General features: G+C 40.7%; 1 protein-coding gene across 2 annotated transcripts; it reads left to right on the top strand.

Annotated features, from left to right (window-relative positions):
• Positions 1-1448: 1448 nt before the first annotated feature.
• LOC134422260 (sodium-dependent neutral amino acid transporter B(0)AT3-like) lies at positions 1449-25720 on the top strand. Of its 2 annotated transcripts, XM_063164254.1 has the most exons (12): positions 1450-1818; positions 10647-10787; positions 12381-12518; positions 13526-13707; positions 14118-14228; positions 19021-19133; positions 19447-19575; positions 20186-20342; positions 21622-21826; positions 23406-23565; positions 24034-24196; positions 25280-25720. In XM_063164254.1, exons 1-12 carry the CDS (start codon positions 1662-1664, stop codon positions 25490-25492), a joined length of 1869 nt encoding a protein of 622 aa, XP_063020324.1. In that variant the 5' UTR covers positions 1450-1661; the 3' UTR covers positions 25493-25720. The 2 variants fall into 2 exon arrangements, with proteins under 2 accessions (XP_063020328.1, XP_063020324.1); XM_063164258.1 differs by lacking the exon at positions 25280-25720 and having other exon boundaries at positions 1449-1818; positions 23963-24085.
• Positions 25721-25784: the final 64 nt, after the last annotated feature.

Here is a 25784-nt window from a genome sequence, read left to right on the forward strand (position 1 = left end):
TGAAAATTGAGAGTAAAGTACACATTGCATGTGTACTTCATGGAATCATAGAATCAATGGTTTGGGTTGGAAAATTCCTTGAAGATTATCCAATTCCAACCCCCCCTGCCATGGGCAGGGACACCTTCCACTTGGCCAGGTTTCTCCAAGCCTATCCAGCCTGGACATGAAGACGTGCAGGGATGGGGCATCCACAGCTTCTCTGGGCAACCCATGCCACAGAATCTGAATGATTAAATTAATTTACATTTAATTTTCATTTTTTTAAAAAATTACATTAATGTAAGTAACTATTGAAACTATTTGAAGATGTGACTCATTAATGGGAGGAACACTTTTTGTCAGAACGAGTAACACCATGTGTGAGGTGGCTGGCTGTGGTGCCAGGTGTGGAATTTGGGGTGTTGCTGGAAGGGCCCAAGCCCAGCCCAAGGCATCTCCTGATCAGAAGAGCAGCAGGGAAAGGAGTGATGGTGGTGTGTGCCCTGGGACCATTGACATTGTGCAAGGGCTGCCAAACCACCCTGCGTGTCCAGAAGTTTTTACTGCTACTGAGGTACCAAATGGAAGCAGGAAGCAGGAAACTGCAGCTCTGAGACAGCCCTGGACAAGACACTGGGAAGTTGAGTTGCTCTATCTGTGAGCCGGGATATTTGCAGGCGTGTAAGCAGATGACCTGTGACAGCCCAGGGAGAATCATGCAGCCTTGATCTCAAACTGGCTTCTGGCTGGATGATCTGCAACCTGATCCCATTTGTGTGCTTAGCAGCAGAGCAGGGGAATTTTTGGGGAAAACAATTCACCTTTACTTAGAAACTCTTCCCATTTGGAGAGGGGAATCCAGGCATAAACTGTTTGTTGATTTACTGAGGGCAAGCAAGCTGACTGGCTGCTCTGTTTAGTGTGAACTGATTTGGCATGCACACCAGCAAAACCCTGGTATGACTGAAAGAAAACAGAAAAATATTCTCACATATTTTCAATTGAAGGAAAGCATTGGGCTCTTGCATTCATCAGTAACTATTTAATGAATAATAAAAATAGTCACTGGGGATTCATTGACAGGTGGGAAGTGATTAACTTCTAGCAACTATTGTGGAAATGGACCAAATTCTAATGTCTGAACACACAACATCTAATTTTTCTTGTTTTTTCTTTTTTATAATTGAATTTTTGTATTTGGAAAAGATGAGTTCATTTATTTACTTCTATTAATAAACTAAGACAGGAAATGCCAATGTTTTATTCACAGATTTTTACAGGTATTTTGCAATTTTAATTAGTTCGCTGCAAAAGTTTTTTTTTAATTATATTCAGTGTCACACTTCTCTGACAGAGAACAGAAAATAAGGAGAACAGAAAATAAAAACCTGTTTGATCCTGAGTTACCCATTAACAACATATTCCCAAGCTGTCTAACTATAGAAGGAGCTGCAAAAAAGGCAAGAGTGGTAACTCCCTATATAGCAATAATTCCTGGTTTTGTCTTTAAACTGCATCCTTGGCAATGACACAGCACCTTGCATCAGATGAAAAGAAAGCTCCACCTTTCTTCCAAGATCCTTCTGTCACCCTGCATAAAACCTGTGGGAGAGACAGGTTTTGAAGCATCTTCCCATTTTTAGGGAAAGGGGCTGAGAAGCCACAGATATTTCATTATAATGCCACAGGATTTATCAGCAACACCTGAAACCCCCAAAGAAGATGGCAGACCCAAGTGGGACAATAAATTCCAGTACATTTTGAGCTGTATCGGATTTGCCGTTGGCCTGGGGAACGTGTGGCGCTTTCCATACTTGTGTCAGATACACGGAGGCGGTAAGAGTGGAACGGGACTTCGCCAAAATACTGCACTGCAATTCTCATGCAGCTATACTAATCCTCTGATGGGCGTGGATATTACATACTTTATATCAGTTATATCTCTTTTTAAAAAATACTGATTGTCATTAATGTCTTGCACCAGTTAATTAGCTCTTTCCATAGAAATATATTTAATTATAAAATGATACGTTCGATTAGGAAGACCAGATTGATGCTGACCTGACTGATGATAGAACAAATCTACGTGTAAGTTTTTATACTGCTATTGAGGTCCCAATGGAAGCAGGAAACTGAATCTGCAGCTGGCTACCTTAAGGAGAAATGAGAAGTCCTTGGGAGGCCTGAGGGAACTGGCCCCTAGACAAATGGCCACTGGACTTCCCTTTGGGATGGTGAGGGAGCCATTCCCCACCCGTGCTCTTAGGAGCTACCTCATCCTCTGGAATTGTCCCTGCACAAAACTAAATTGTGCTTTTGGCTGTCTGTGAGGTTGTTTAAAATGCTCAGCTGATGGAGCAGCAACAGGAGCCTGCCAGGTGTCATGGACAGCTGCCTAAGCCTGTGCCTGGGCACCAGTTCCACAAGGAATTGCTTTGGAAGCAATTTGGTAAATATAAATGGATCTGAAAAGAGCGCTTGGTAACTCACCATTCACAGAAGCTTTTGAAATCTGCCACAGTAAGCTGTCTAAATAAGAGTGAGTAAATTGTTTCAGCCCAGTATTATTTGTTATCTTTCAATTAATTAGAGAAACCAAAAATTCACACCTGGAAAAAATGTTAAGTAACATTTAAGAAATGTTAAGAAACATTAAGAAAATTTTATCACAACCAAGTTTGTTTTACTGAGGTGTCTGTATTGATGAACTACTTCTATTTCAATCAACAAAGGAACCAAGAATAGATGTAGCCTGTAAAGGAAGGTGTTTCAGGGAGAAGTAGCCACTTAGATAGGGACTTTGTAAGTAGCTCAATGAATGAGCTATAGCAGGTTGTATCAAGAGAAAGAACCTTGGCAGATGTAAGCAGAACACTTGGAAGTAGGCAGAGATATTGCTGCCCGTGGTTAGACAACTTCTGAGTCTCTGGCTTGTTCTAAAAGTCCACTTTTTAAAGTCAACTTTAAAAATTAGACAAAATTTTTAAAGACAAAATAAAGAAAAGTCCCAGCAATTATGCAAGGGTTAGAAAACTTCTGTGACACAAACAGCTTAAGAATTCAATCTATTTAGGTAATGAAACTGAAAATTAAAGAGTATGTTTTTCATGGCCTATAAACAAGAAAATGGAAATTATTTTGGTGGCAAGGAGCTTTTTAAGGCTGAATATGCAACAGCTGAGAGTTACACAAATGGAGATAAGACAAGAAGCAGTAGGTAAGATTCCTCCCAGGACACGAGATGGTTTCTATGATTTATTTTTAAAATGTGAAACTCCTGCAGAAAAGTACCATCACTGGGTGGCTAGAAAGTCAGGAGTACACACTGTTTCTCTGTATTTGTCCATGGAAATTATTGGGGGAAAACCTGTCAATTCAGTTAATGATACTGGCATTAATGAGACATGATTAACATCTTTAGAGAGACATCCCCTAGCAGATATGGCATGAGACCTGCAAGGAAAATATTCTTATGGAGCAGGAGCCGTAGGTCAAATCCTCTGCAGCATCCCAGGTGATCTTTCTATCTTGGAAAGCAAAGGGAAAAGCATTCAGGATTAACAAACAACATAATAAAGCAAACATAATGTGATGTTTTTATAATGTAGTGAATGATTAACACAAAGTGCTCAGTGGAAAGTTTGAAAATCCCAGGCAGGATGATAGCAAGATGCAGCTCCTCCACACATTTCATTGCACAGAGCAGCTTCTGGAGCCACCAGCTGCAAGAGGCTGCACAAAATTTGTGTAAGGTTGAGATTGAGATGAAATATTGTTCTACTGCCCATAAAAAGGCTCTCACACTTTCCTATAAAGCGCCAATTGTTGTTTACCCGTGGCCAGCTGTGGCCAGTGGTGTTTCAGATCCCAGCCTCACTTCAGAAGATAGCAGTGCTCATCTGCCCCTGAGGTTTGATCTCTCCCCTCCATCCTCCCCTCCATCCCTGTCCTCACTGCCCCAGGAGAAGCATGAGTCTGACTGCAAGGAGCTCATCTGTCTAATGGACTTAGCAGTGCTCAGAAAGTCTGCTTGCTTGTGCATCCAGCTCCAGAACTCCACTATTTCCCACAGGAACTTGTAGGGACAAAAAAGACAGGGGGTAGAGCAGGTTTAAAGAGAGTAAAAACCAGAGAAATGCTGCAGGGGCAAGGGCTGAGTTGCTCCTTTGCTCCCTGAGTAGTAATGCTGCCAGTGAGAAACCAGCTTAAAACAGCCACCAGACTCACTAATGGCAAACAGCCACTTTGCATCACCACCAAGAGTGGCACAAGACAGTGGTGAATTAAGGTCAATGTATGGATGGACAGCCAGTGTTTGGTCATTATTGGCCCCTTCAACAAAGGGCTCAAAGAGCTCAATAGCAGGATGGACTCTGTAACAGAATGCTGTGAGGTTTGTGAATAATCTGTCATAGAAAGCTGGCATTGGAAAAGTTGAGTGAGTTATGAAGATCACTGAGAAGACAGAGCTCCTGCATTTACATCTGTGTGTAAGGTAGCTGCATTTTTCTTCTGTTAATTTAAAGCAGTGACGTGGCTTGGGTTTGCATTTTTGAAAGCAAACAACTCAGGTGCAAAAGCCCAACAGATTTTCAGGGGTACTGGAGCATAAATCCTGCGTGTGTGCCTGTGAAGATGTGCACATGGGAGAGACCAGCAGCACTGTGTTTAACTGGGAGCCCTGAGAGGTGCCATGGCTTTCTGCATGCAGCCATAATCACAAGCATGGAGAAGCCAGGTATGGATATGGCACAGACATGCTTGAAGGCTGGATGGCTTCTGGGGTAGTTTTACAGCTGGTTCAGATGATATCATTGTTTCTGCATCTTTGCAAAAACAAGAGATGAAAACAAGTGCTTGTACATTTGTCTCATGTCAGCTGTTCCCGTCAGACCTCTGGCCCTGATTCATTGCACATTAGTGTTACTCAGTAACTCAGATCTAATATAATATCAGTTCTGCTGACATTTATCACCTGCTGCCGTTACTGATTATTTGGGTTTATTGCCTGAGTTAAGTTAGCTATTTACTTTTCATGACTAATGGGTATGAAGGTTGTTTGCCACAGTTGGTAGAGACAAACACAAACGTTCCCAGGCAACTGGGATTGGAAAGAATTCTCTAAACAGCCCAGTACAGAGTTTGTCACTTAAAACTGAGACACTAACAAGTCATACATCCATATGTTTACACAGGGAGCCATCTGAGCACATTTAAAGAACCCAATTCAATTCTAGCTGGAACTAATTGCAGTGGTTTACTTTGGATTATAGGTAGTGTGTATATATATATATATATATATATATATATATATATATGTATATATGCTTGCTTAACCCATGGGTACTAAAAATGTGTATAGAGCCTGGGCCTATAAAAATACTGAAAATATCTCTAATATAAAATTATGTGTATTTCTTTTCCTAGAAAATTTATTTTCTAGGAAAAGAAATACACATAAACACTACTATAGGTAGCAGCAACCATATCTAAACCCCACACTGCTACACACTACAGTCATGCTACAAGGGGAGAACTGTTTGCTTCTGGGACAACCATTTACAGACTTTCTTAACCCATGGCCTACTTGACCTTTTGCTCAAATTTGAACTACAACGTGTTGTGATATGCCTGGTTCACTGTGTCCTCAAAAAGAAAACAAAACCTAGGAGGAACAAATTGTATAACTGAAAAATACTGGGGAGAAAAAAAAAAAAAGCAAAACCCAAAACCAGCCCAAACAAACCCAGTATGTTGGGAAGAGCAGAACTATTCACTGTCTGACAGAAAAATTGGATTACAGCTAAAACTTCATTTTCCGGTCTATTGCTATATCCTGCCTAAACCCTTGGTGAAAAGCTGTGACATGTGGAGTCAATTATTTCATAATTTATTATATCTGATTGTCCTTTATATCTCAGGTTGGTGCATGCTCGTATTTGAAAGCTGCCTGCTTGCATCCTTCACATTTCACAGGGGAGTTCGCCAAGTTTAAGAGTTTTCTGTGAGTGTTACCCATCTTCATTTGAAATGGCCATTGACTGTCCCTTTGGTTTTCTGGACATGGCTTTGGCTCCCTCACTGTCTCTCAAGGGGATACAGTCATTTATGTGGGAAATCCAACTCTGCCAAGTTTCAGTCAGTAAGGTGTGTAATGTGGCCTGCAAGGCTCTATCAGTGCCATCATAAGTGTGCTGTACAAATACAATGTTTAAAGTAACTCATACTTTTCATCTGGATTGAGGCATGTGAGAAAACATAAAAGAGGTCATGGAGTGCTATTTTCTAGAGAGAGGGCTGAGTGTGATTAAGTTCCTTTTTTTCCTATCTGATGTCTTGATGTAAATTCCTTGCTGTGTTGACTATACCACACTGCTTAGCCACTGAAGTGCCATGGAGAGAATGGGACAGGTCTGAAAATCCCCTTTGAATAGCTAATATCTTTGTATCTGTATCTGAACAAGTAGCTCCCACCTATTGCATAAAATTGCATAAATTATCTCAGCTATCTTGCCATTAAATTCTTAGTCTTTTGGAAAAGTGCACCCATCCCCGTTCCTCCTATGTACCAACAGAACTAATGAAGTGGATCTCCGAATGCTTGCTGCATTTTATCACATTGAGATGTGCTTTCTGAATTTTTCAGACCCTACAGATGCATTTCCTTCAAAACTACTGTTTTGCCACTTTCCAGGTCATTTGAGTTTTTATTCTATTTCTTTTTTTTACTCCCAAAGCTCTGTCTGAAGGAAAGGCATTATTCATGTTCTGGTACTTCAAATGTTGTTCTGTCTTTGAATCATCATTTCAAGTCACTTGCTTTTCTTCTGCTAGCTGATTCACAGGCACTGGTAAGATGCAAGACTGAATCATGGATCAGTCCTTCCTGATTTTTGATCAGTATTTCTCCACCATTTAGGAAGCTGTAGTATCCCAATATCAAGCACACCTACTGGTCTTTTTCTCTGCTTCTCACTAAGGCACATCAATTTCTGCAGGTCTTAGTACACGTAGATTTGGAGGTTGCCCAGCTGATACTTCAAACTGCTTTACATTTCCACCAGCCAAATCTGCTGGCCTCTGTTTCCAAGTGACAAGCCCAATTTGGTTGTTTCACTCTGCTTTGCTGGTTGCTGAGAGCCAGCTTTAGACTGCACTCCTTCCGGAGCCTCCTGGTCTCTCTGTCCCGTGGAGCACTGGCAGCTCTCCCCAGGCTGCCCAGAGGCTCATGCACTTTCCCCCAGACTGTCACGTGCAGGTGACACAACAAAGGTTGTGCCCTTCAAGTGTCATTTTGCTGGATATGGTCGGGCAGTTGCTGTCCTGACCTGACTTGCCTGTGCACTGCCATCGAGGGGTCAGGTTTGAAAACCCTCTGTGGATCTGAGTGCACCTGCTCCTTCCTTTCCTACTGCTGTGGCTGTGGAGCTGTCCCCAGCCCAATGGTCCTTCAGCAATCTTGTTACACACTGGTGCACCCCAACACTTGGGACTCTCTTGTAAATGACCCCAGCTTACCAGTAGTGCAGTATTTGCAGTTTTTGATAGCTTGATTTGAAAAAGCTTTTGTAGCCTTCTGTGCCTTCTCATGTGCAGGGGATTGTTCCATGGCTTGTGTTATCCTTGTGCAGGATTCCTTCCAAAATAACTTTTGACTCTTGCAAGTTTTGGGTTTTTTCCCTCAACCTTCTTTTAGTACCACATGTTTCTACTTGCAGGATCAGTGCTTTATGAATCTTCAGTGTCTTTCTGACAGAAGGAATGTTGTAAACTAAAATTTTCCTAAGTCACACCCCAGGGATGCAACTATATCATGCTTTGGCAATACTTTTTATTTTTATGGGCATTTCTCCAGGCTTTTAAAGTATTTTAAAATGCTTCACCACTATATAATTTTCTTTTTTCACTTTTCCAGAAGAAAAAAACCCCCTAAACTCTCTTTTTTTTTTTTTCGTAGGTACAATGTACAGATACAAGATAATTTGTTGCTTGTGCTTTATGATATTTTCTGCTATAGTTTCCTTTTCCCATCCGCCATGGAAGCCTACATGGAAATCTACAGAGTTCTGCTGTGCTTGGGCTTAACATCACATGGGTTCTGCTGAGGTTTTGCTGTGCTTATGTTTGAATGCTCTAATTTGTGATACCTGCTGTGTCTTAGGTTCTCTGCTTCTTGGATTTTCTGCTTGCTTTCTTCATGATGAGATTTCTTGTGGCATTTTTTAAAATGGGTAGTTATTTTTTACCTTCTGGCACATCCTCCTCTATCTATTAATCAGAGCCCTCAACTATAGATTGCTTGAGGGTTCTTACTCACTATTCTGTATCTGATAGCTTACTGTTAATGTTTCTCCATGTTTTTCTAGAGGTGGGGGATTTTATTGTGGAAGAGTAAGCTTCAAGTGCTTCAGCAGACTGTTCTTTTTCTCTTTCCTTTTTGACTAAAAATATTGTAATGCAAAGGAATGAATAACTAAAAACTTACTTTACACTACAAGCCTTTTACTTGAATTAGGTTTGAGAAAGGTTAGATTCATAAACTATTTATTTTTAAACCATTCCTTTGCCATATTTTCATATCTGCAGATAGCAGATTATTTCATATAATTCTCATGGAAAACCAGTATTTTTTTCCAAGTGTGACATGATGTTTTGCCATTCTGTAAATATGCTTGAAGATACACACAAGCCAGCACAAAGTAAACATGCTTTTATCAGCAGAATGTCTAAACACGGTCTGCTGCCAGTGGTTCAACTAGCAAACAGAAAAGGGGAGAGAGATAACAGTTTGCACTAATTATTACCCAGTTATTTCCCAGGAGATATGATATGGCAGATAGGCTGGTCTCTTATGGAGCGCTCTGCCAGCGAGGGCTCAGCAGGGATTGCAGCACGGATTGCAGCTGCTCCCAGAGCTGGTGGAGAACCAGGCAGATGGATGAAGAAGTAGAGCACTCCATACTGCAGTGCTCTGGTCACTTGCCTCAATAGTTTGCTCTTCTCAGGAGACAGTCCAAGGCATGAGACTGCCAGAAGGGCTGGGCTGGCACCCTCAGATGTGCTGTGGAGAGGGATACTGCAGCAGGTTTGAAACAGACCACAGGACCAAGCATGGCAAGAGGTTACTGGGTTCTTCTTGAAGGGACCTCAAACTGAGGATTCAACATACTGGGAATTAACTGTGAGATTTGTTTTTCAAATTTGCTTCCCAGTTAAAAGCATTTCAAGAATAGAGACCTTAAGGTGAGACATTTATTTCCAAGTTTGGCAGTTTATGAACAGTTCTTTGCTGAGAAGAGCTTTGTGATTTTTGTTTCTATGCATAACTTGATAAAAGGCTAAACCATACAACAACACACCTTCTCTGGGTGATGTATGGATTTATTGCAGCATGTAACAAGAGGTAGCAAAGTTATTGCAATACAACACTAACTCAAGAGATTAGATTTTATCTGCCCAGCCTTTCTAAATAGCCACTGATTGCAGAACCTAGGCGCCATTCCAGGTGGAGACCAGAAATCCTTGTGCATTCCCCCACCACTCTCTCAGGGCCGAAGACAGAGCATAAAGAAAGTTTCCTGAGCTGGAAGGGCAGAGCTGAGCAGACCTAGATATGAGGTCTGGAGGCAAATCAGAAATTATAGAACAAGGTACAGGTTTATTGACAAAGCTATGAGGAACAGAGAATCTGTTCACATTTGAAGGAGGATGGGGAGGTGGCTGAGGCAGAATTTCTGTCTTTGTCTCCCTGGAGAAAAGAGACTTTGTGGTCACAGTGGCTGTTGCTCATGGCAATTAACTTCAATCTATTCCACCATTTCAATTTAACTGGACATTTGGGCAGGTGGTACAAACACACTGAAGAAACTTCTTGTCTCATGAAAACAGCATCTGTGCAAAAGAAGGGAGACCCAAATGTGTGTTCTTTGTGGGGGAAGGTGGGGGAAGAGAGGCATTGCACACAGTCTAGCAGGAATCAGCCAGGCTGTTGGTAGGACTGGTCCCTGCCCACAGGCAACCAACAGGACACACTGCTTCCGGCCCAAGGGAGATGTTTGGAGGAAAACAGACAAATGTAAACGACACAAACTGGGAAGAAATGAAGTTTCATGGCTCAAATGTCTCAGACAACAACTTCAGCCTTGCTTCCAGTTTTTCATGAGCTAGAGGCTCTGATGTCTGAGCAGAGCTTCATGCAATAAAATACCATGGTCTCTGGGGGGTATACAGCACATAATCCTGCTTTTCCAGAGTAGGATGGAGGAGCACAGGCCTGAGAACCTTTAGAAATGAAACAAGGTAATGCACTGAAGGGAAAACAGATGGAATAGGGGACAGGCAAACCCCTGTGCTTTATGAGGAGGACAAAAGATGCTTAAAAGAAAGGGAAATTGATGAAATAGTGAGATTACCTATAATGGGCTGTAGCAATGCCTGAGGGAAGTGTCCTGCAGCACTAAGCATCCCAGTGCCTCCTCCTCCATCTTCACTACCAAAGTTACCAGCAACAGATGTTACTTGTAGGTGTCCCTAGCAATGATCCCTCTCTCAACACATCCTACAAGGACTTTGTTAGGCTGATAAAGCAGATTAATTATAAACCAGTAATTTCAGTGAGATGCAGAAAAATCATGTGGCTTAATCACACTTAAATGTCTTTTCAGGGGCTTTCCTGATCCCATACTTCATCGCTCTTGTCTTTGAAGGAATCCCACTGCTACACCTCGAGCTGGCCCTTGGGCAGTGCCTGAGGAAAGGCAGCATTGGAGCCTGGAACACCATCTCTCCTTACCTTGGAGGCATTGGTACGTCCCTTCAGTCCCAGCTCAAGGAACTGCAGACAGCTCCTACCCAGCACTCACTTCCCACAGACCTGTGCCTGATGTGTTTTAGGATATAAAAAGAAATGAGTGTTAGGATTAAAAAGGAATATTTTGTAATGAGGGTGGTGAGATATTTAGGGGTGGTTTCCCTAGAAACATTCAAGGCCATGTTGGATGGGGTTCTGAGCAACCTGGTATAGTTGAAATGTCCCCATCCATGCCAAGGGGGTGGCACTAAATAATCTTTAATGTCCCTTCCAACTCAAACCCTTCTGTGATTCTGTAATTGTGTATTGCTCTCACCGGACATTACTCCAGGCACATTTCAGGATCATTTGAAGAACCTCAAATGCAAACCTAATAACCTTTTCTGTGGGGAGCATAATGAAATGGGCTCTGTTCCTCAACACTGCCCCATTCCAACCATACCTTGGTGCTCAACAAGAGCTGCCTGCCCACAGTGCTTCTTGTTCCTCCCTCACAGCCTCTCAGGGATCCAGTCTTCTCTGTCCATAAATAGCAGACTTGAGGAAGGACAGAAAGACAGGAAATCAAGGATCCTGGTACCTCCTAATGAGTCCAAAGCACATGGGAAGGTTTCCCTCCACAAGAGGGTGGGGTTGCTGAAAGGACTTTATCAACACAGCTGGACATGAGGGACAATCCACACAGCACAGCGCATCAGACTGGCGTGCAGTCCTCTACTGCCAGCTCTTTTCTACTTATTTAATATCTGAAAAAACACATCTGGTGCCCTGTGTCCACCACTGTTAGGCTGCAAAAAGTGATCCAGAATAGCCACCAGAAGGAGGTTAAGGCATTGACTCTCCTGGGTAATTGAGATAACACCCTTGTGCCTGCAGGGCAAGGGGAAACTCCTGCATGCTTCAGCCAGCTCTGCTGGATCATGACCTGCTTTAAGCAGGTGCCTGAAATGGGCTTGGCACTGATGGCCCTGCCTGTGGGGCTGTGTGGGAGGAGAAGGGGAGCATAAGAGGAGTCATCTAAAGGCCAGAGGGCAACAAGAAAGAAATACCAAGCTGCAGGTGGTGCTTCCAGCTAAACCCATCTCCTACAAACAGGCGTGTTCATACTCCCTTGCAAAAATGCAAGCAAGCAGAAACTGTGGTGTTGATATTCTCCCCTCCTCATCACAGGAGTAAAAAAGTGCCCAATTTAGGGCACCTGTGCATGATTTGGGACAAGAGTCTCATGCAGCTACAGCACACTATAGAACTTTGGTCTCTTTTGCTCTCTGCAATTACAGTTGTCCAGTATTGTAGAAAACAATGGACTACATACTAGAGCAAAGATTTCAACCCTAACCTTCTATGTAAGTAGAGAGTCTCAGAATTCCTGGAGCAGGGCTGGTGATCTGGGGGATTGTGCACCAGTGTTTGGCTACTGAGGACACACAATGCCCATCTTTCATTGGAAAATCTCAGGATGGGGTCAGGGGGATGGAGAAGAAAATCTTGAAAAACTAGGAAATGAGAGCTTCAAACAGCTAGTGCAGTGACTGACTGATAACTTTTTCCAAAACTTTTCTGAAGTGAGATCTTGTGCTTTCTGTAGGAGTTGGTTCATGGATGGTGTCGATTCTGGTGAGCTTATTCTACAACACTGTTTTGACTTGGGTGATGTGGTATTTCATAAACTCCTTCCAAGAACCTCTTCCTTGGAGTGTTTGTCCTCTAAATGAAAACAGAACAGGTAAGTACACCTCCATGAGCACTGCTAGCAAAACATCAGACTCTGGGCTAATCAAGAAATCACACTTTATTTTGCCCTGAATTATGAAAAAGTCCTGGTTTGAATTGCTGTTAAAAAGATACAAGAGTCATGCTAGCTTACCCAAACTCATCATCCTCATAGGAACAACAATAGCCAGAAAGTCCATGAGTCCTTTTGCTTGACTTTAAAATGGGAAACAAAATAAAGAGCAAGTCCTGTTATCCATTACCAAACCTTTACTAAGACTAAAGAGAGACAGTGTACACAAGCAGAATAAGGAAGAATGCTCTCAGGTTTTTAAAACTATTTTTCAGCTTCTGTTTTTTCTCAGAGCATGAGAGAGAACAAGTTCTAGGGCACAGCAAGAAATACCACCTGAGTAAAAGACTAAGAAAAAAGACAAAACAAAGCGGAATTAAACTTTCTTTTGGAGGCCTTAGGGCTGGCTAGAGTAGGAAGACAAATAGACATCAAAGGTTGTGGTATACACAACGTTGCCAGTTCCCTTTTCTTCAGGGACGGAGCCTGGCTGGGGAATGCCCACTCCCCTGCATGCAGATGCCTGAAGCTGCTGTTCACAGAAGTCCTGGAAACTCAAACCAAAGAGGTCAATGCCTGGGTCTTTCCCCACCATAGGACCATGATATAGCCAGGGGAGCCTCGACTTAGATGTGTTCTCAGGTGCCTGAAGTTTGCTATGGCTCCACCAGTTTGTAGCTATACAGCTAGAAAAATTCATTGTTTTCACTACAATTAGTTTAGATTTTACCTTGCACTGAGTACAACACTGCTTCTAATCAGGAAGTTATCCCCTGTGTAAAATGCTGGTGGTGCTCTGGTGAGTGTCTCACATAAGTGTCAGTCTCAGCCTGCTGTGAGAGTTTGTCCTGCTGCACATTACAGAAGTGCAGAAAGTCCATCTCTGTATTAGATTTTGCAGCCCACAATTTATTCTGACACTAGCCACTTTTTTTTTTTTTTTCCAGGGTTTAATGAAGAATGTTATGAAAGCACTGCAGTAAATTATTTCTGGTACAGGAAAACTTTGAACATAACACCTGATATTGCTGAGAGTGGCACGTTCCAGTGGTGGCTTATTTTGTGCTTAGCAGCTTGCTGGGCAATTGTCTATCTCTGCACCATCCGAGGAATTGAAACCACAGGGAAGGTATGGAAAGGGTAGAGAAGTGATTATGCTGCAGTTTGAAATCCTGCCCTCCAGACACCGAGGTTTTACCATAAGGAAAATCCCATTTACCCCATTTACCACACTGGCACCATTCAGTATGCTCCCTGTCCAACAAATTGAGAACAGCAGTACAAGTGGCTTAAAATGATGCTTCTCTCTTTTTCCATTGCAAACACTTCTGCCCTACCAGCCTTCCCTCACACAGTTTTAAGAGCCATTTTGTTACAAATATATTCTACAAAAGTACACCCTGCTTATTTGAAAGATGGCTGTATTCATCTGTAGCTGTCTGATCTAATATTATTATTTATTAAATGTTGCAATAATTTAAATAGAATTGACTGAATTAACTGCCAGTAACTCTCTGTCTTCTGACCTCCTTACTTTAGGCAATTTATGTCACAGCAATATTTCCATATCTGGTCCTGACTATATTCCTTATTCAAGGACTCACTCTACCAGGAGCCACTGAAGGTCTGATTTACCTCTTCACCCCTAAAGTAAGTATCAATTTTCCTTTTACTCCTCCTCAGATTTCATACCATCTGCCAACAACTCCTGGTTTAGATGTCTATCAAAGAGCTCAGCTAAGCTCTTTTTCTGAAATGAAGTGACTTAATTATTTTAATATATTTTCACAAGAAAATAAGCAGCAAAGAATTTAACAGTTCAGTAGTAAGCCTATCAGAAAATACTGGAAAATTAAGTTTAAGAATGTAATGGGTGCCTCAGTCTTTACTGTGTAAGTGAAACTGATGTACTTCACAAGTACATGAGGAAGATGGAGTTTCCCTGCCACTGCTACAGAATTTACACAGCTTTAATCTTTTAAGAATTCACAAAGACAACAACTGAGAATTTACACTGTAAAGTGATGGTTTTTTTGAAGGTTTAAAGTAATTTTCCCCTGCCCCTGCTTCTTCATAGTATTTCTCCCTTCCCCCATATCTCTTCCTAAAAGACAGAATTGCTGGACAACAGCCCCTCTCCCATTTTTCTTAACTTCTCATATGGACAGGAGTTCCAGATCCCTCCACATGCTGCCCATTTCAGAAGCACCTTTCCTACACTGTCCTTGGCAGCATTCCCAAATGCAAAGTCAAACTGTCCTACTAAGTGGTCGCTACCCACTAGAGGCTCCTACAACTCTGCCTTCATGGCTAAAAAGCTCCCTGAAGTGGTGGGTGTAGAGGAGGAACAGCAGCACTCACAGACACATTCTCAAGCATCTGCTGCTTCCACAGCCACAGAAGTGCTTCAAACACTGGAGCACTGGATTTTTCCTTTCCTTTCCTTTCCTACAACAAGAACACAGATATTAAAGAAAACATAAGCCAAGATGTTCAGAGATACTTTACATGCCATGCTGGAAAGGGACAAGAGCAAGAGAAAGCTCAGATGAGACTGTTTTATCCCTCTTTCTACAAGCCCAGTGGCACAGACACCCATCTAAATGCTGCCAGAGCTCAAGGACAAGCTTGGTTTTTACAGATTAGGATATTCACTTACATTTTTGAAGGGCCAGACAGGATTATAAGAGGTTGGTGCAATGTCTTAGGGAAGAAAGCAGCTTTGACAACACAAACAAAACACGCCTCGGCCTGCCATCAGTTGGTCTCAGCTAGGCTGTCAGGTTTCTCTGGAACAGCTCAGGCATTTTTGGAATTTAGTTTGCAATGATCCTGAACTGAATTCAGGAAGCTAGATTTGTGTGTACTCACAAAGCCTGGAGGTATTGCAGTGCTGAGGAGGAGCAGATCATCGTAAAAGAGCCGGATGGATTTGTACACTGGCAACAGAAGTCAGAATGAAAATCCACCTGCAGAGAGCCTGCAGCTGATGGTTTGCTGGTTTGAGGATGCAGATCCTGAGGACATCCTTGAAAAGTCATCTGAAGATGGTTTTAGTGATGTGCTTACCTACAAATGTGGAAAAGCTGATGGAACAGGCTGGTAAGTGATACCTGCTATCGGTGTTGCCATTGCACAGAAAGTTAGTGTAAGACAGATGGCTTTGTTAAACCAACCTTCCAATTGCTACACAGGGTTGTGGCACTTTGAGGACTTCAAAAGCACAGTAAGCACACAGCTTCAATACTGCCCTTCTCTCTTCATCCCCTTACCCCACAACTGCAGTACCAGTACTGCCTTTGCTGCTAGGCTATTCCCACCCTCCCCATGAGCAAACACTGGTTTTTCTTTCACACTTCTCCACAGGGGATGCCTCAAAGTGAGTTGTACAGGAGGGCTGTTAGGCAGAGATTTACTTGGCCCACCCAGACCCCATCAGTTTACAAAATTGTAAAGCATATTTCTCAAATGTGTGCTTTTTTCTTCTTCTTTTCCCGTCTTTTTGCAGAAAAAGTTTTAGCAAATTAAAGAAGTAAATCACCTACTGTCTGTTTTGCTTACTTTTAAAATACATAAAACCAACCTTCTTGACATTCTTCCCTGATTGGAGGCAATATTTTCCAACTTCTTTCCAACTCTGCAGTGCAGCAGAAATTGTAGTTTCTCTGTAACAGCTGCTACATCCATTATCTCATAACTGTGACACCTCACTGTTGTTTGTGAAAGTCTGTGAAAGTAACACCTAGCACAAAAAGTCCCATCTTACCTAGTTTCCACATCATAATCACCTAACTGAATTTAATTTATTTTCTAAACCACAATTTTTAAAAGTTTATTCACTTTCCAAGTTTGAATTTTAGCTCTTGTTAATAAGTACCACAAATAATAAAAGCATGCATATGGATTTTAATTATGTGAGGCTGTGTTTTTATTTTCATGCAAAAATTCATAATCAGCTTTTGTCATCTGACACACTTTGCACCTTAAATTTCAGAATAAATAATGAATACTTCTTTTCATTGACTTTCAGATATAGAGAAGTCTGATGATTCATTCACCTTCTCAAAATTCTTGGTTACTTGGAAAATGAAGCTGCCAAGAAAACAAAAAAGTATCCTGAAGTGACACCTGAGGGGAAAGCAGAAAATGTACAACAATGAAGCCACACAGGAGCTGGAACAGACTTTTGGAAAGGATTTTGCAAAATAAATAACCAGAGGCAGCAGAAACAAGGAAACAAGATTACATCAAGCATCAGCAAGAGTCTGCATGGTTCAGCTTCAGGGGACACCTGTGTCACCTAAGGAATACAAATGTCTCCTTCTCCAGTCTCACATTTGAAAGAATTTCAGAGATTGTAAATATTTGGAGGTTCTCTAGCAATGAACAATTCCAAGAACTTGGTTGGGCAACTGTTGCCTGTGCCTAGAACTCAGCAGCTATTTTACAAAAAAAAGGAAAAAAAAAAAAAAAAGGAAAAAAAAAAAAGGCAGCACAGGCCCCCAGATCCTCTATTCACAAAACCAATAGCTGTTTTTACAGCAAAATTACACATCACAAGGACCCCAGTAATTTTTAATTCTGTTTCTGTCTGTGTTTCATATATTCAAAAATCCAAACATGCTACCACTCTTGAGAGAGCAATTATATTTACTTTCCTCCTTACAGGGAATGAACTGGGGACTATTCATTAACACTGATCGTACATCTTCATCCACATGTTTCTGGCATCAGCACATTTTTTTCTTCTGAACATATGCTTATAAAACCTGTATGCCATATAAATTTAAAGTAACATTTTCAACAATTTGCTGAAGACCAGATAATGACATTGCCATGCCTGCCTGTTATCTTTTCAAGTTTGGGGTTGATCAGTATCTTTTGGAGTCAATAAATGCACTGCACCTAGTACCAGTCTAAACTACCTCCAGACTCATTTGCCAAAGTTCCCAGTGAGAAAGCCAGACTTTTAGGAGTCGCATTTGTCAGCATCAACTGACTTGGCAGCACTTAATCAAAGTGTGAAGGCCACAGAGCCACGTGAGTGCCAAGTTTCTGCACTGCAGTGAGCACTCTGGCCTTTGAGGGCTTGACTGTGATCTTTCAAAATAAACCTCCAGAAGGGTTTGCCTTTGCTGAATCACTTCAGCCAGCAATGGTTCCATGAATCTGCTTGCTGTGTTGTGTTGTACAAGAGGTGACACAGTGGTCAAAGCACTGGGCTCCCTGAGGAAAGAGCACCTGCAGTAATGGCATTGCCTGGATCCATCCACACCGAGGTGGACCCATTGTTCTTGCTCCTCAAGCTCAGGCCAGCTTCAGAGAAACCCAAAAGGGTTGGGTTGAGGGTCTTTTGGCATACTTACCTCTCACTCCTACATATGTTCCCAGTCATGGGCTTGGATCACAAGCACAGGCACACGGACACAAAACACACAAGTTGTCCTGCATGACTGGGATGAAGATTTAACTCAGACTGTTGTAAAACAAAGTGAAATAGTCTACAGCCTCAGCATTACTTTTGAGCTATCTGGCTTTTAAAACATTCTCAGCAAAACATTCTTCTATTCCCTGTCCTTGATAATGATCAAGGATCAGAAAGCAATTCACATACTAGGGTATAACACACCACTTTGTAGTTTCTGCAAGAAAGTAATAGTCATGGATCACATTTACATTTTGTGCATTACTCATGTTCTATCTCTTTCTTTTATAAAGATTTCAACATCAAAACTCCTTAGTGAAGCTATTTAAAACTGCTTAATGTTCTCTGTAATTCACCAATCATTGCTTTTTAATTTACCTTCCTGTATCATACTGCCCTTACAAAAAAATACAAATTTCATTGTTGGTTTCTCCTTTTTTCTTGTATTACCTATGCTGACCTTCTATCTTTATTGCTGTTTTCACAGCACTTTGAACAGCAGATGCTACTCTTAATAACTGTTCTCTTCTTGCCTGCTTGTGCTTTTAGTCACTTCTATTAAATTAGTTTTTCAGCAAATGTGGGAAGCTAAAGAATCACTTTGTCTTAAAACAGTGAAGGTTTAGTATTTGTATATAGAGTTTTAGGAAGACAATATTCTTTAACTGCAGTTTAAGTACGTGAATTTAAAAAAAAAAAGAGAGCAATTGAGGAAAAATGTATTTTCTCTATTGTGTTCCTAGTGTTTATCACTTAGAACCACATATTCATCAGATAGACAAAGTGTACAATAAAAAAGATTCTACAATTCTTGCACACATTTAAATAGCCTCCATGATACTCTTAAAAACACCTGTTTTACTGACCTGTTTAGTACCTATTCCCATTTTCATAGTATTTAGATGGCAACACAGCTCAAAATTCCAGAATTGAAAGAACAGGTGAGCTATGAGAACTGCAAGAGAAAAAGAAATTTTAATGTAAGCCTAATACGTTTATTTCTTCCAATTATTTCAGCTGAACACTTTGAAAAATCCCCGTGTATGGCTTGATGCAGCTACACAGATTTTCTTCTCTCTCTCTTTGGCTTTTGGAGGGCTTATTGCATTTGCGAGCTACAATCCAGAAAAGTGAGTAGAACCACAACCTTTATTAGCTGGCTGAATTCTTGCTGCATTTTGTGCAATTTCTTAAATTTTAAAAATATTTTTCTTAATTTTCCTAATGGATCTTTAGAAAAGTATCTGTCTTTCTAAAAGACAGATTTTCTAACTAGATTTATTTTTTTCTAACTAGATTTATTTTTTCTCCACTAGAATTTCTAACAGAAGGGGGAAGGGGAGGGAGGAAGAGAAGAAATTTTAAAAAAAGTTTGCAGAAATAACTGCATCACAGATAAGAAAACCTGCCTAATCATTTAACTTATTTGAATGCTATCTCTAGAAATGACTGTGAAAAGGATGCTGTGACAGTAGCAATTGTGAACAGCATGACATCCCTCTACGCTTCCATCCCAGTCTTTTCTGTTTTGGGGTTTAAAGCAACCACAGCCTACTGGGACTGCTTGGACAGGTGAGAAAGCTGTGTTCCCAAAGTTATACTGTGGTTTCAGTGCCTAAATAGATAATGTGATAATGTGTTATTTGAAAGACATGTATTTAGAGAATTTATTTTCATTACAAAGGAAGAGCATCTGTATGGAGAAGTTTAATGTAAAAATATAAAGTACTATGGGACTGAGTCAAGGATGATAATTTGTAAGAATAAAGAAAAATTGCAGAACAACCCATTTCAAGTAGTGCATCAAGGTTTGCACCTTACTCTCAGGATAGCATTAGAAGTAGTAAAAATCCCCTCCTTTTTCTGTTTCACTAGAAATTTATTTCATTAACTTATTAAACACAAGTAGTAGAAATGGCCTGGAGACCTGATAAAAATCTTTTAGAGACTGAATCTGCATAAAGTACTCAGAGTTTCTGTCTGAGACAATGTTAAATAGTCTGAGTATTTTCTACTATTTTATATATAAGCTGTCAATTAATATTTTCCTTTATATTGTAAATAGCAGCACAGAAAGCAAACACAACTTTGAAGTAGATCCTGAATACACACCATAGCATTTCCAGCCACATCATCTGCAAACTTTTAAACTAAAGTTTAAATATGTTGGCTTCTCTGGCAGGAACATTATCCATATCATCAATGAATTTGATCTTCCAGAAGAAAGCATCATGCGACAGAACTATACATCCTGGATTAGTTTTTTGAATTCATCATATCCAGAAAAGATTGCTGGACTCAAACTGAAAAGCTGTGATCTTCAAGAATTTCTTGATCAGGTACCATAACTGCTTTCAACAGCTAATCCTTAAACAAAGTTATGTAGCAGGATTGGTATCTTCCTTTTTCTTATAAGTACATGTACTCTGTTCTACCTGCAATGATATATTACACATAATCATGCAACAAATCAATCCTTCAACATTTGAAATAACAATACTGCTGTAGGATAGTCTGAACGTATGCCTGTCTGTTATGGCAAACAAAACTACACATTATTACCACAAAACTGATCTTCCAGTGTGCTCCTACCAGAAGCCTACCATGGACAGTAGATTCAGTCCTTGTTCGGTTTGCAGAAATAAGCATAATGGGGGAACACACAACTAGACGAAAGATTATAGAAAAAGGATGCTGAATGGGAATTTTCTAAATCTGTATTTAGGAAAGTATCAAAAAATCCCTTACAATGTACACTGTTCACCACCAAAGTACGTCATGAGCCTCTCCTTATTTTCCAAACTTCCTGTAACATTTCCCCTACCACTAAACACAGATGTTTCTTGTCTGTTTTCTTGTCCTACCTCATGGCACTTGCTCCAGGGATGCTGTTTGGCACAGTCAGTGTGTGCTAATGCATGACAGCCCTAACATACAGTAATGGTAAAGTAGGCTATTTTACTCACATGATGGAGAAATCACAGGACAACATTCCAGCCCTGGTACTAGTCAGCTTCTTTTGTCTCACTTCTTCTGATGGCATCCATTTCTGATTTATATTTTGAAATATTTTACTTCCAAATTATAGCAACATTAGCATTTTTCAATGCTTAGATTTCAACATCCTTGTCCTTGGGAGACTACACCAAAAGAAATTTGGTTGAAATTGGTTTTTTCCCTATTAGTCTTTTCTGCCTTGGCCAGTATAGGGGATTTTGTGACCAATGATTCACAAATTCTCTTGGTGTTAAGAGAGATAATCATATTCTTATTTACACCTCTTTTTTTCCCAGAAGCTACTACATCATAGATTTTTTAAAAGCACATTTAGGATGGTATTAGCAAAACAATTTCTATTACAATTACAGCTCTCCAGTCTACTTTACTCTGAACCCATCTCTCTGTGCAGGCTAAAATTCTGCTCTGTGATTGTCTAGATATCCTTAGAATACTTAAAATTAAACTGTCTACTGCCCATTTTCTCAACTGCTGGCTGCCACAGAGGGCACAGGGTGACCAGCAACCTTGACTCCAGAAAAGGAGAGCACTGTGTTAGTTACTTTATGCATGAGAAATGACATTGTAATGTGTGTTTTTATCTGTTTGTGAATGCTGCAGAGTGTCTCAGGAACTGGCTTGGCTTTCATTGTTTTCACTCAAGCTATCATCCTCATGCCAGGCTCCCAAGCCTGGGCCATCCTGTTTTTCATCATGTTGTTCAGCTTGGGCCTTTCTTCCATGTTTGGAAACATTGAGGGTGTCTTCACTCCTCTTCTAGAGCTTCAAATTCTACCTAAATCAGCACCTAAAGAGCTATTATCTGGTAAGGTATTTGCTTTGTTCAAAGAAGGTGACTTCCTTATAGATGCACAAACTATTAACTGCTTAATTAATATCACAGAGGAATTAATATTTTTTAGCATTAATTTAGCTGAATGTCACAGTGTAAGTAAGGGCAGTGGATTGTGTTTGCAGAAGATAAGCAGAGAGATGAGGTAGCAGTTATGGCAGAAGCTGTCAGCTGACAATATTATAGTGCCTTGGCTGGTTTTTAATTAGTTTGCAAATTAAGCTGTTCCAGTCTGAGAAAGCTTGTTAAATTGCTATTCCTGGAGTCCAGTCCACTCTGAGCTGTTGCTGTCATCAGGAAGAGCCTTGCCTTCTCCCTTAAGCCTTTGGCACTGATACAAATCACTTTAAGGCACCCAGTGACATCAGCTAGTTTGCCATAACTACCTGCACTTGAACTTACCACTGTAAGAGAGGTCATTCACACCTATTTCACCCAGGTTTATGCTGCTACACATTCACATTTACTGTGAACATGTCAGAGTAGAAAATTACCACTTGAAAAATGAGGAATGAAGGTGTGTGATTCTGTTCTGCACCAAAATTGGAATCTTTTCAACCAGCCATAGTTATTGAACAAAACCTGCTCCATAAGAACCAGACTCAATGAGAGTCTGAGAGATCCTACTATGAAATTGGTCCAGAAATATCTATGACAATTGCGACTAATATTACTGCAATGTGCCCTTTTAAATTCTTATGGGAAATATTGCTGTTATGCCTTTTGTAGAGTCTTCCTATGGTATCAAAATTGTATCCCTAATTTTAAAATTTTTCATGTAAAAACATTTATTCCCAACTTGATGAGTTAAAAGTATTACTTTAAAACTGATTTTCCAATTGTGAACTTTAAAACATTTTAAAAAAGTCTGGAGCCAACATTTTACAGAATTGAACCAAAGGCCATCTCAGAGTTAGAAGCAATTAGCAACACATTAGAAAGAGGTACAAACTGAGTTGCAGCCAATGTCTATGCCCAGCAATACCTTTATTCGCTCCTTTCCTTCCCACTTGTTCTCTCAATTACCCCAAATCTAAATCTTGACTAAAGGGGAACTGGTTGTACAGAAGTGTGCTGAAACCCAAATGACACAGGCTGGAACATAAGGGACACACACATTTGTAGCTCTGGGCTCTTTGAGGAAATAGGGACAGAAATCCAGGGGGCCCTTGCAATTCCAAGGTGGCACCTGCCTGCAGTTTAACCCTATGTCTGCATGGAAATGGGCACCTGAAACTCACCACAGCAGTCAAAAATTAACACTGGCTCACAGCACAGCCCAGGCTGTCTGATGGAAGAAGCATGAACGACTGAAGTATGCTCTGAGTCACATGAATGCATTCCTCCTTCAATAGTGGTGCCCTGGGCCAACACACAGGGGAAAATTGAGTTTGGGAAGTGGTATTAGCTCTCCTAAGAAGAAAAGAGCTTGTTGTAACTTCACAGAGAGGGAGAGAATAAAAATTATTTGAAAAAGAACAAAGCAATTTAGAACAAAAATAAACCTACCACGATCAGTATTCCAGTAACAAAGATATCTTTTTTTCTTCAGGTATAATATGTCTAATTAGCTTCCTCATTGCTCTGTGTTTTACACTGGGTTCAGGGAGTTACTGGATTGACATTTTTGACAGATATGCAGCTTCAGTGCCTCTTCTAGTCATCGCTTTTTTTGAAGTGATTGGAGTTGTGTACATCTATAAAATTAAAAGGTATGTTGGAAAGAGATGGAATTTTTTCTTCTAAGACATAAATGCAGCTCAGGTTGCAGTAACCTTGACCCTGACCCAATTTGATTTGGTGCTGGTAACTGAGACATTTTCCTAGCATGCTGTTTGTTCCCTTGGCAATTTTGTCTTTTTATGTTAAATATCTGAATAGTTTACAGAACTGCTGCAATATTATCATCATTTATTTAAGCTTAGAAACCTTACACTAGATGCTCAGGTAATTAACTGACAATGTAAACTGGTCATCCATCTCTGGTATGGCTCAGTAAAGACCTACTTGGATGATATGATTATTTACTCAAGCAAGCAGTGTGTTATTAAAGAATGGTGTGGAATAGAAAAGATTTACAGTGCTGTGCTCTGTGTTTCCAACTTACAGGAAGCTATAAAACAGGGAAACTGTTACCACTCTAGCTCTGACATCATCATAAACATGCCCTCTTTTACAAGGTTCAGTGAAGATGTGGAATGGATGACCGGAAGAAAACTCAGTCTCTTCTGGCAGATCACATGGAGGTTTATTAGCCCTCTGCTCCTGCTAATTGTCTTCATGGCCTTTGTTACTCTTCAGATGCAGAAGCCACCAAGCTACACAGCCTGGAATCCTAAATATGTATGTGCTCAAATATTTTCAGCACTTAAAGGAAGAATTATCTATTTTCCTCCTTTACAAGATCCTTTAATATTATCGTTATCTACTGCTTACCCATTGAAAATAGCTTGAAGTAACAGAGTGCTCAGAATGAGAAGGCTCAAGTGTGCAAAGCGGTTACACATACTAAAACCTGTCTCCTCTTGAGGTGTCCTGCTTATCCCATGTTCCATATTTCTTATGGATGTGTGTAATGCTCAGAAGTGTTGAAGTGAACATGTCACAGACATTCAATACCCACAGGGCGTTCAGAGGTAGAACAAATGCCTGAGCAGAGCTTTAGAGCTGCATAACAGATGTCAGGGATGAAGGCATTTCTCAGTGAGAGCTACAAGCATCACTGGGGCCCTGGTGGATGTAGGATCATGTACTTTAGACAGGCAGACAGGGAGGCAGTGGTCTGAGTACAGTGTTGGTTAATTCAGCAAAAAGACATGTGCATGCTGAGAACATTTCATCTGGATGCTACTGTCTCACATCAACTGCAGTTTCTTTGACCCCTCTCAAGTACATCCTTGTGTGGGGGTTTGAAGACTGATTCTGTTCCTAAACTATATGAGGATTACACAGCAGCAGTGTCTCCCTCAAATGCCATCAAGTATCCATCTTCCCAAATAAAACTCATAGCCACAGACTTGCAGGAATTGCTCTATCATCATTCCCTCAAAATCTCTGATATACAACTTCCCTATTTGACAAAGAACATACTCAGTAATTGCTGAAACCAGTTAAGCTTTGAGTACAACAAGAACGAACATAATTTAATCAAGAGAGGGTGAAGATCTGATAACCCCTGGGCAATCCCCACATACTTAGGAATGTGTTGCAATTCCAGCTATACATCTTTGAAAGTGTAAAACATTTACAGCTGACTCTAGACCCACAAGAAGGGTTTGCAGAGGGCACAGCCACTGACTGCTACTGTAGACAGAGTAAAACTTGCTATCCTTACTAAGATAGCGTAAGAAAATAAAAATAGAAATCATAGCAAAATCTAAGTGTACCTACGAATTATTTCTTTTGCTTGCTTTTTTATCTCCACAGGAAGGCTTCCCCATGAAAGAGGAGAAAGTTTATCCACCTTGGGTACAGGCCATTTGTGTGCTGCTGGCTGCCCTTCCTTGTGTGTGTGTACCTCTGGTAGCGCTCTTCCACCTGGTCAAACAAAAGCGCAGGAGCAAGGAGCCAAGCCTTGTACCACCAGAAGTCTCCTTCTGTCAGGGGGCTAACAGCAACTTTTCTCATCCAAAAGAATAAACATGCATTGTACCTGTCTGTAAGCAAAAATAAGACAGCCTTTGTCTTATGACATTATTAGCTGTCATTTAGTATCATCCAACCAACCTGGGATACATAGTTCATAGGCTTACAGCAATCACTACACTCTGTAAACAATGCTGTTGTATTTCCTTCAATTTCAACCAATTTTTCAGCTTCATGTATCTCTCCAGCCAGAATTTCAACATGGAAAGCCTGTTAAGTCTTGTTGCTAGCTTCTGTCTTTCTTCACTTTTAAAACACTGGTCTATTCCCAAGGATCAGCAACATA

This window comes from Melospiza melodia, chromosome 1, assembly GCF_035770615.1.
Source record: "Melospiza melodia melodia isolate bMelMel2 chromosome 1, bMelMel2.pri, whole genome shotgun sequence".
Taxonomy (NCBI): domain Eukaryota; kingdom Metazoa; phylum Chordata; class Aves; order Passeriformes; family Passerellidae; genus Melospiza; species Melospiza melodia.

What these genes read in the sequence shown, in the direction of transcription:
- LOC134422260 (XM_063164254.1), top strand. Translation starts at nt 1,662, where the DNA reads ATGCCACAGGATTTATCAGCAACACCTGAAACCCCCAAAGAAGATGGC. An exon ending in TCCTTACCTTGGAGGCATTG is followed by an intron (nt 10,788 to 12,380) that starts GTACGTCCCTTC and finishes TGCTTTCTGTAG; the next exon opens with GAGTTGGTTCATGGATGGTG. An exon ending in TACTGGGACTGCTTGGACAG is followed by an intron (nt 19,576 to 20,185) that starts GTGAGAAAGCTG and finishes CTTCTCTGGCAG; the next exon opens with GAACATTATCCATATCATCA.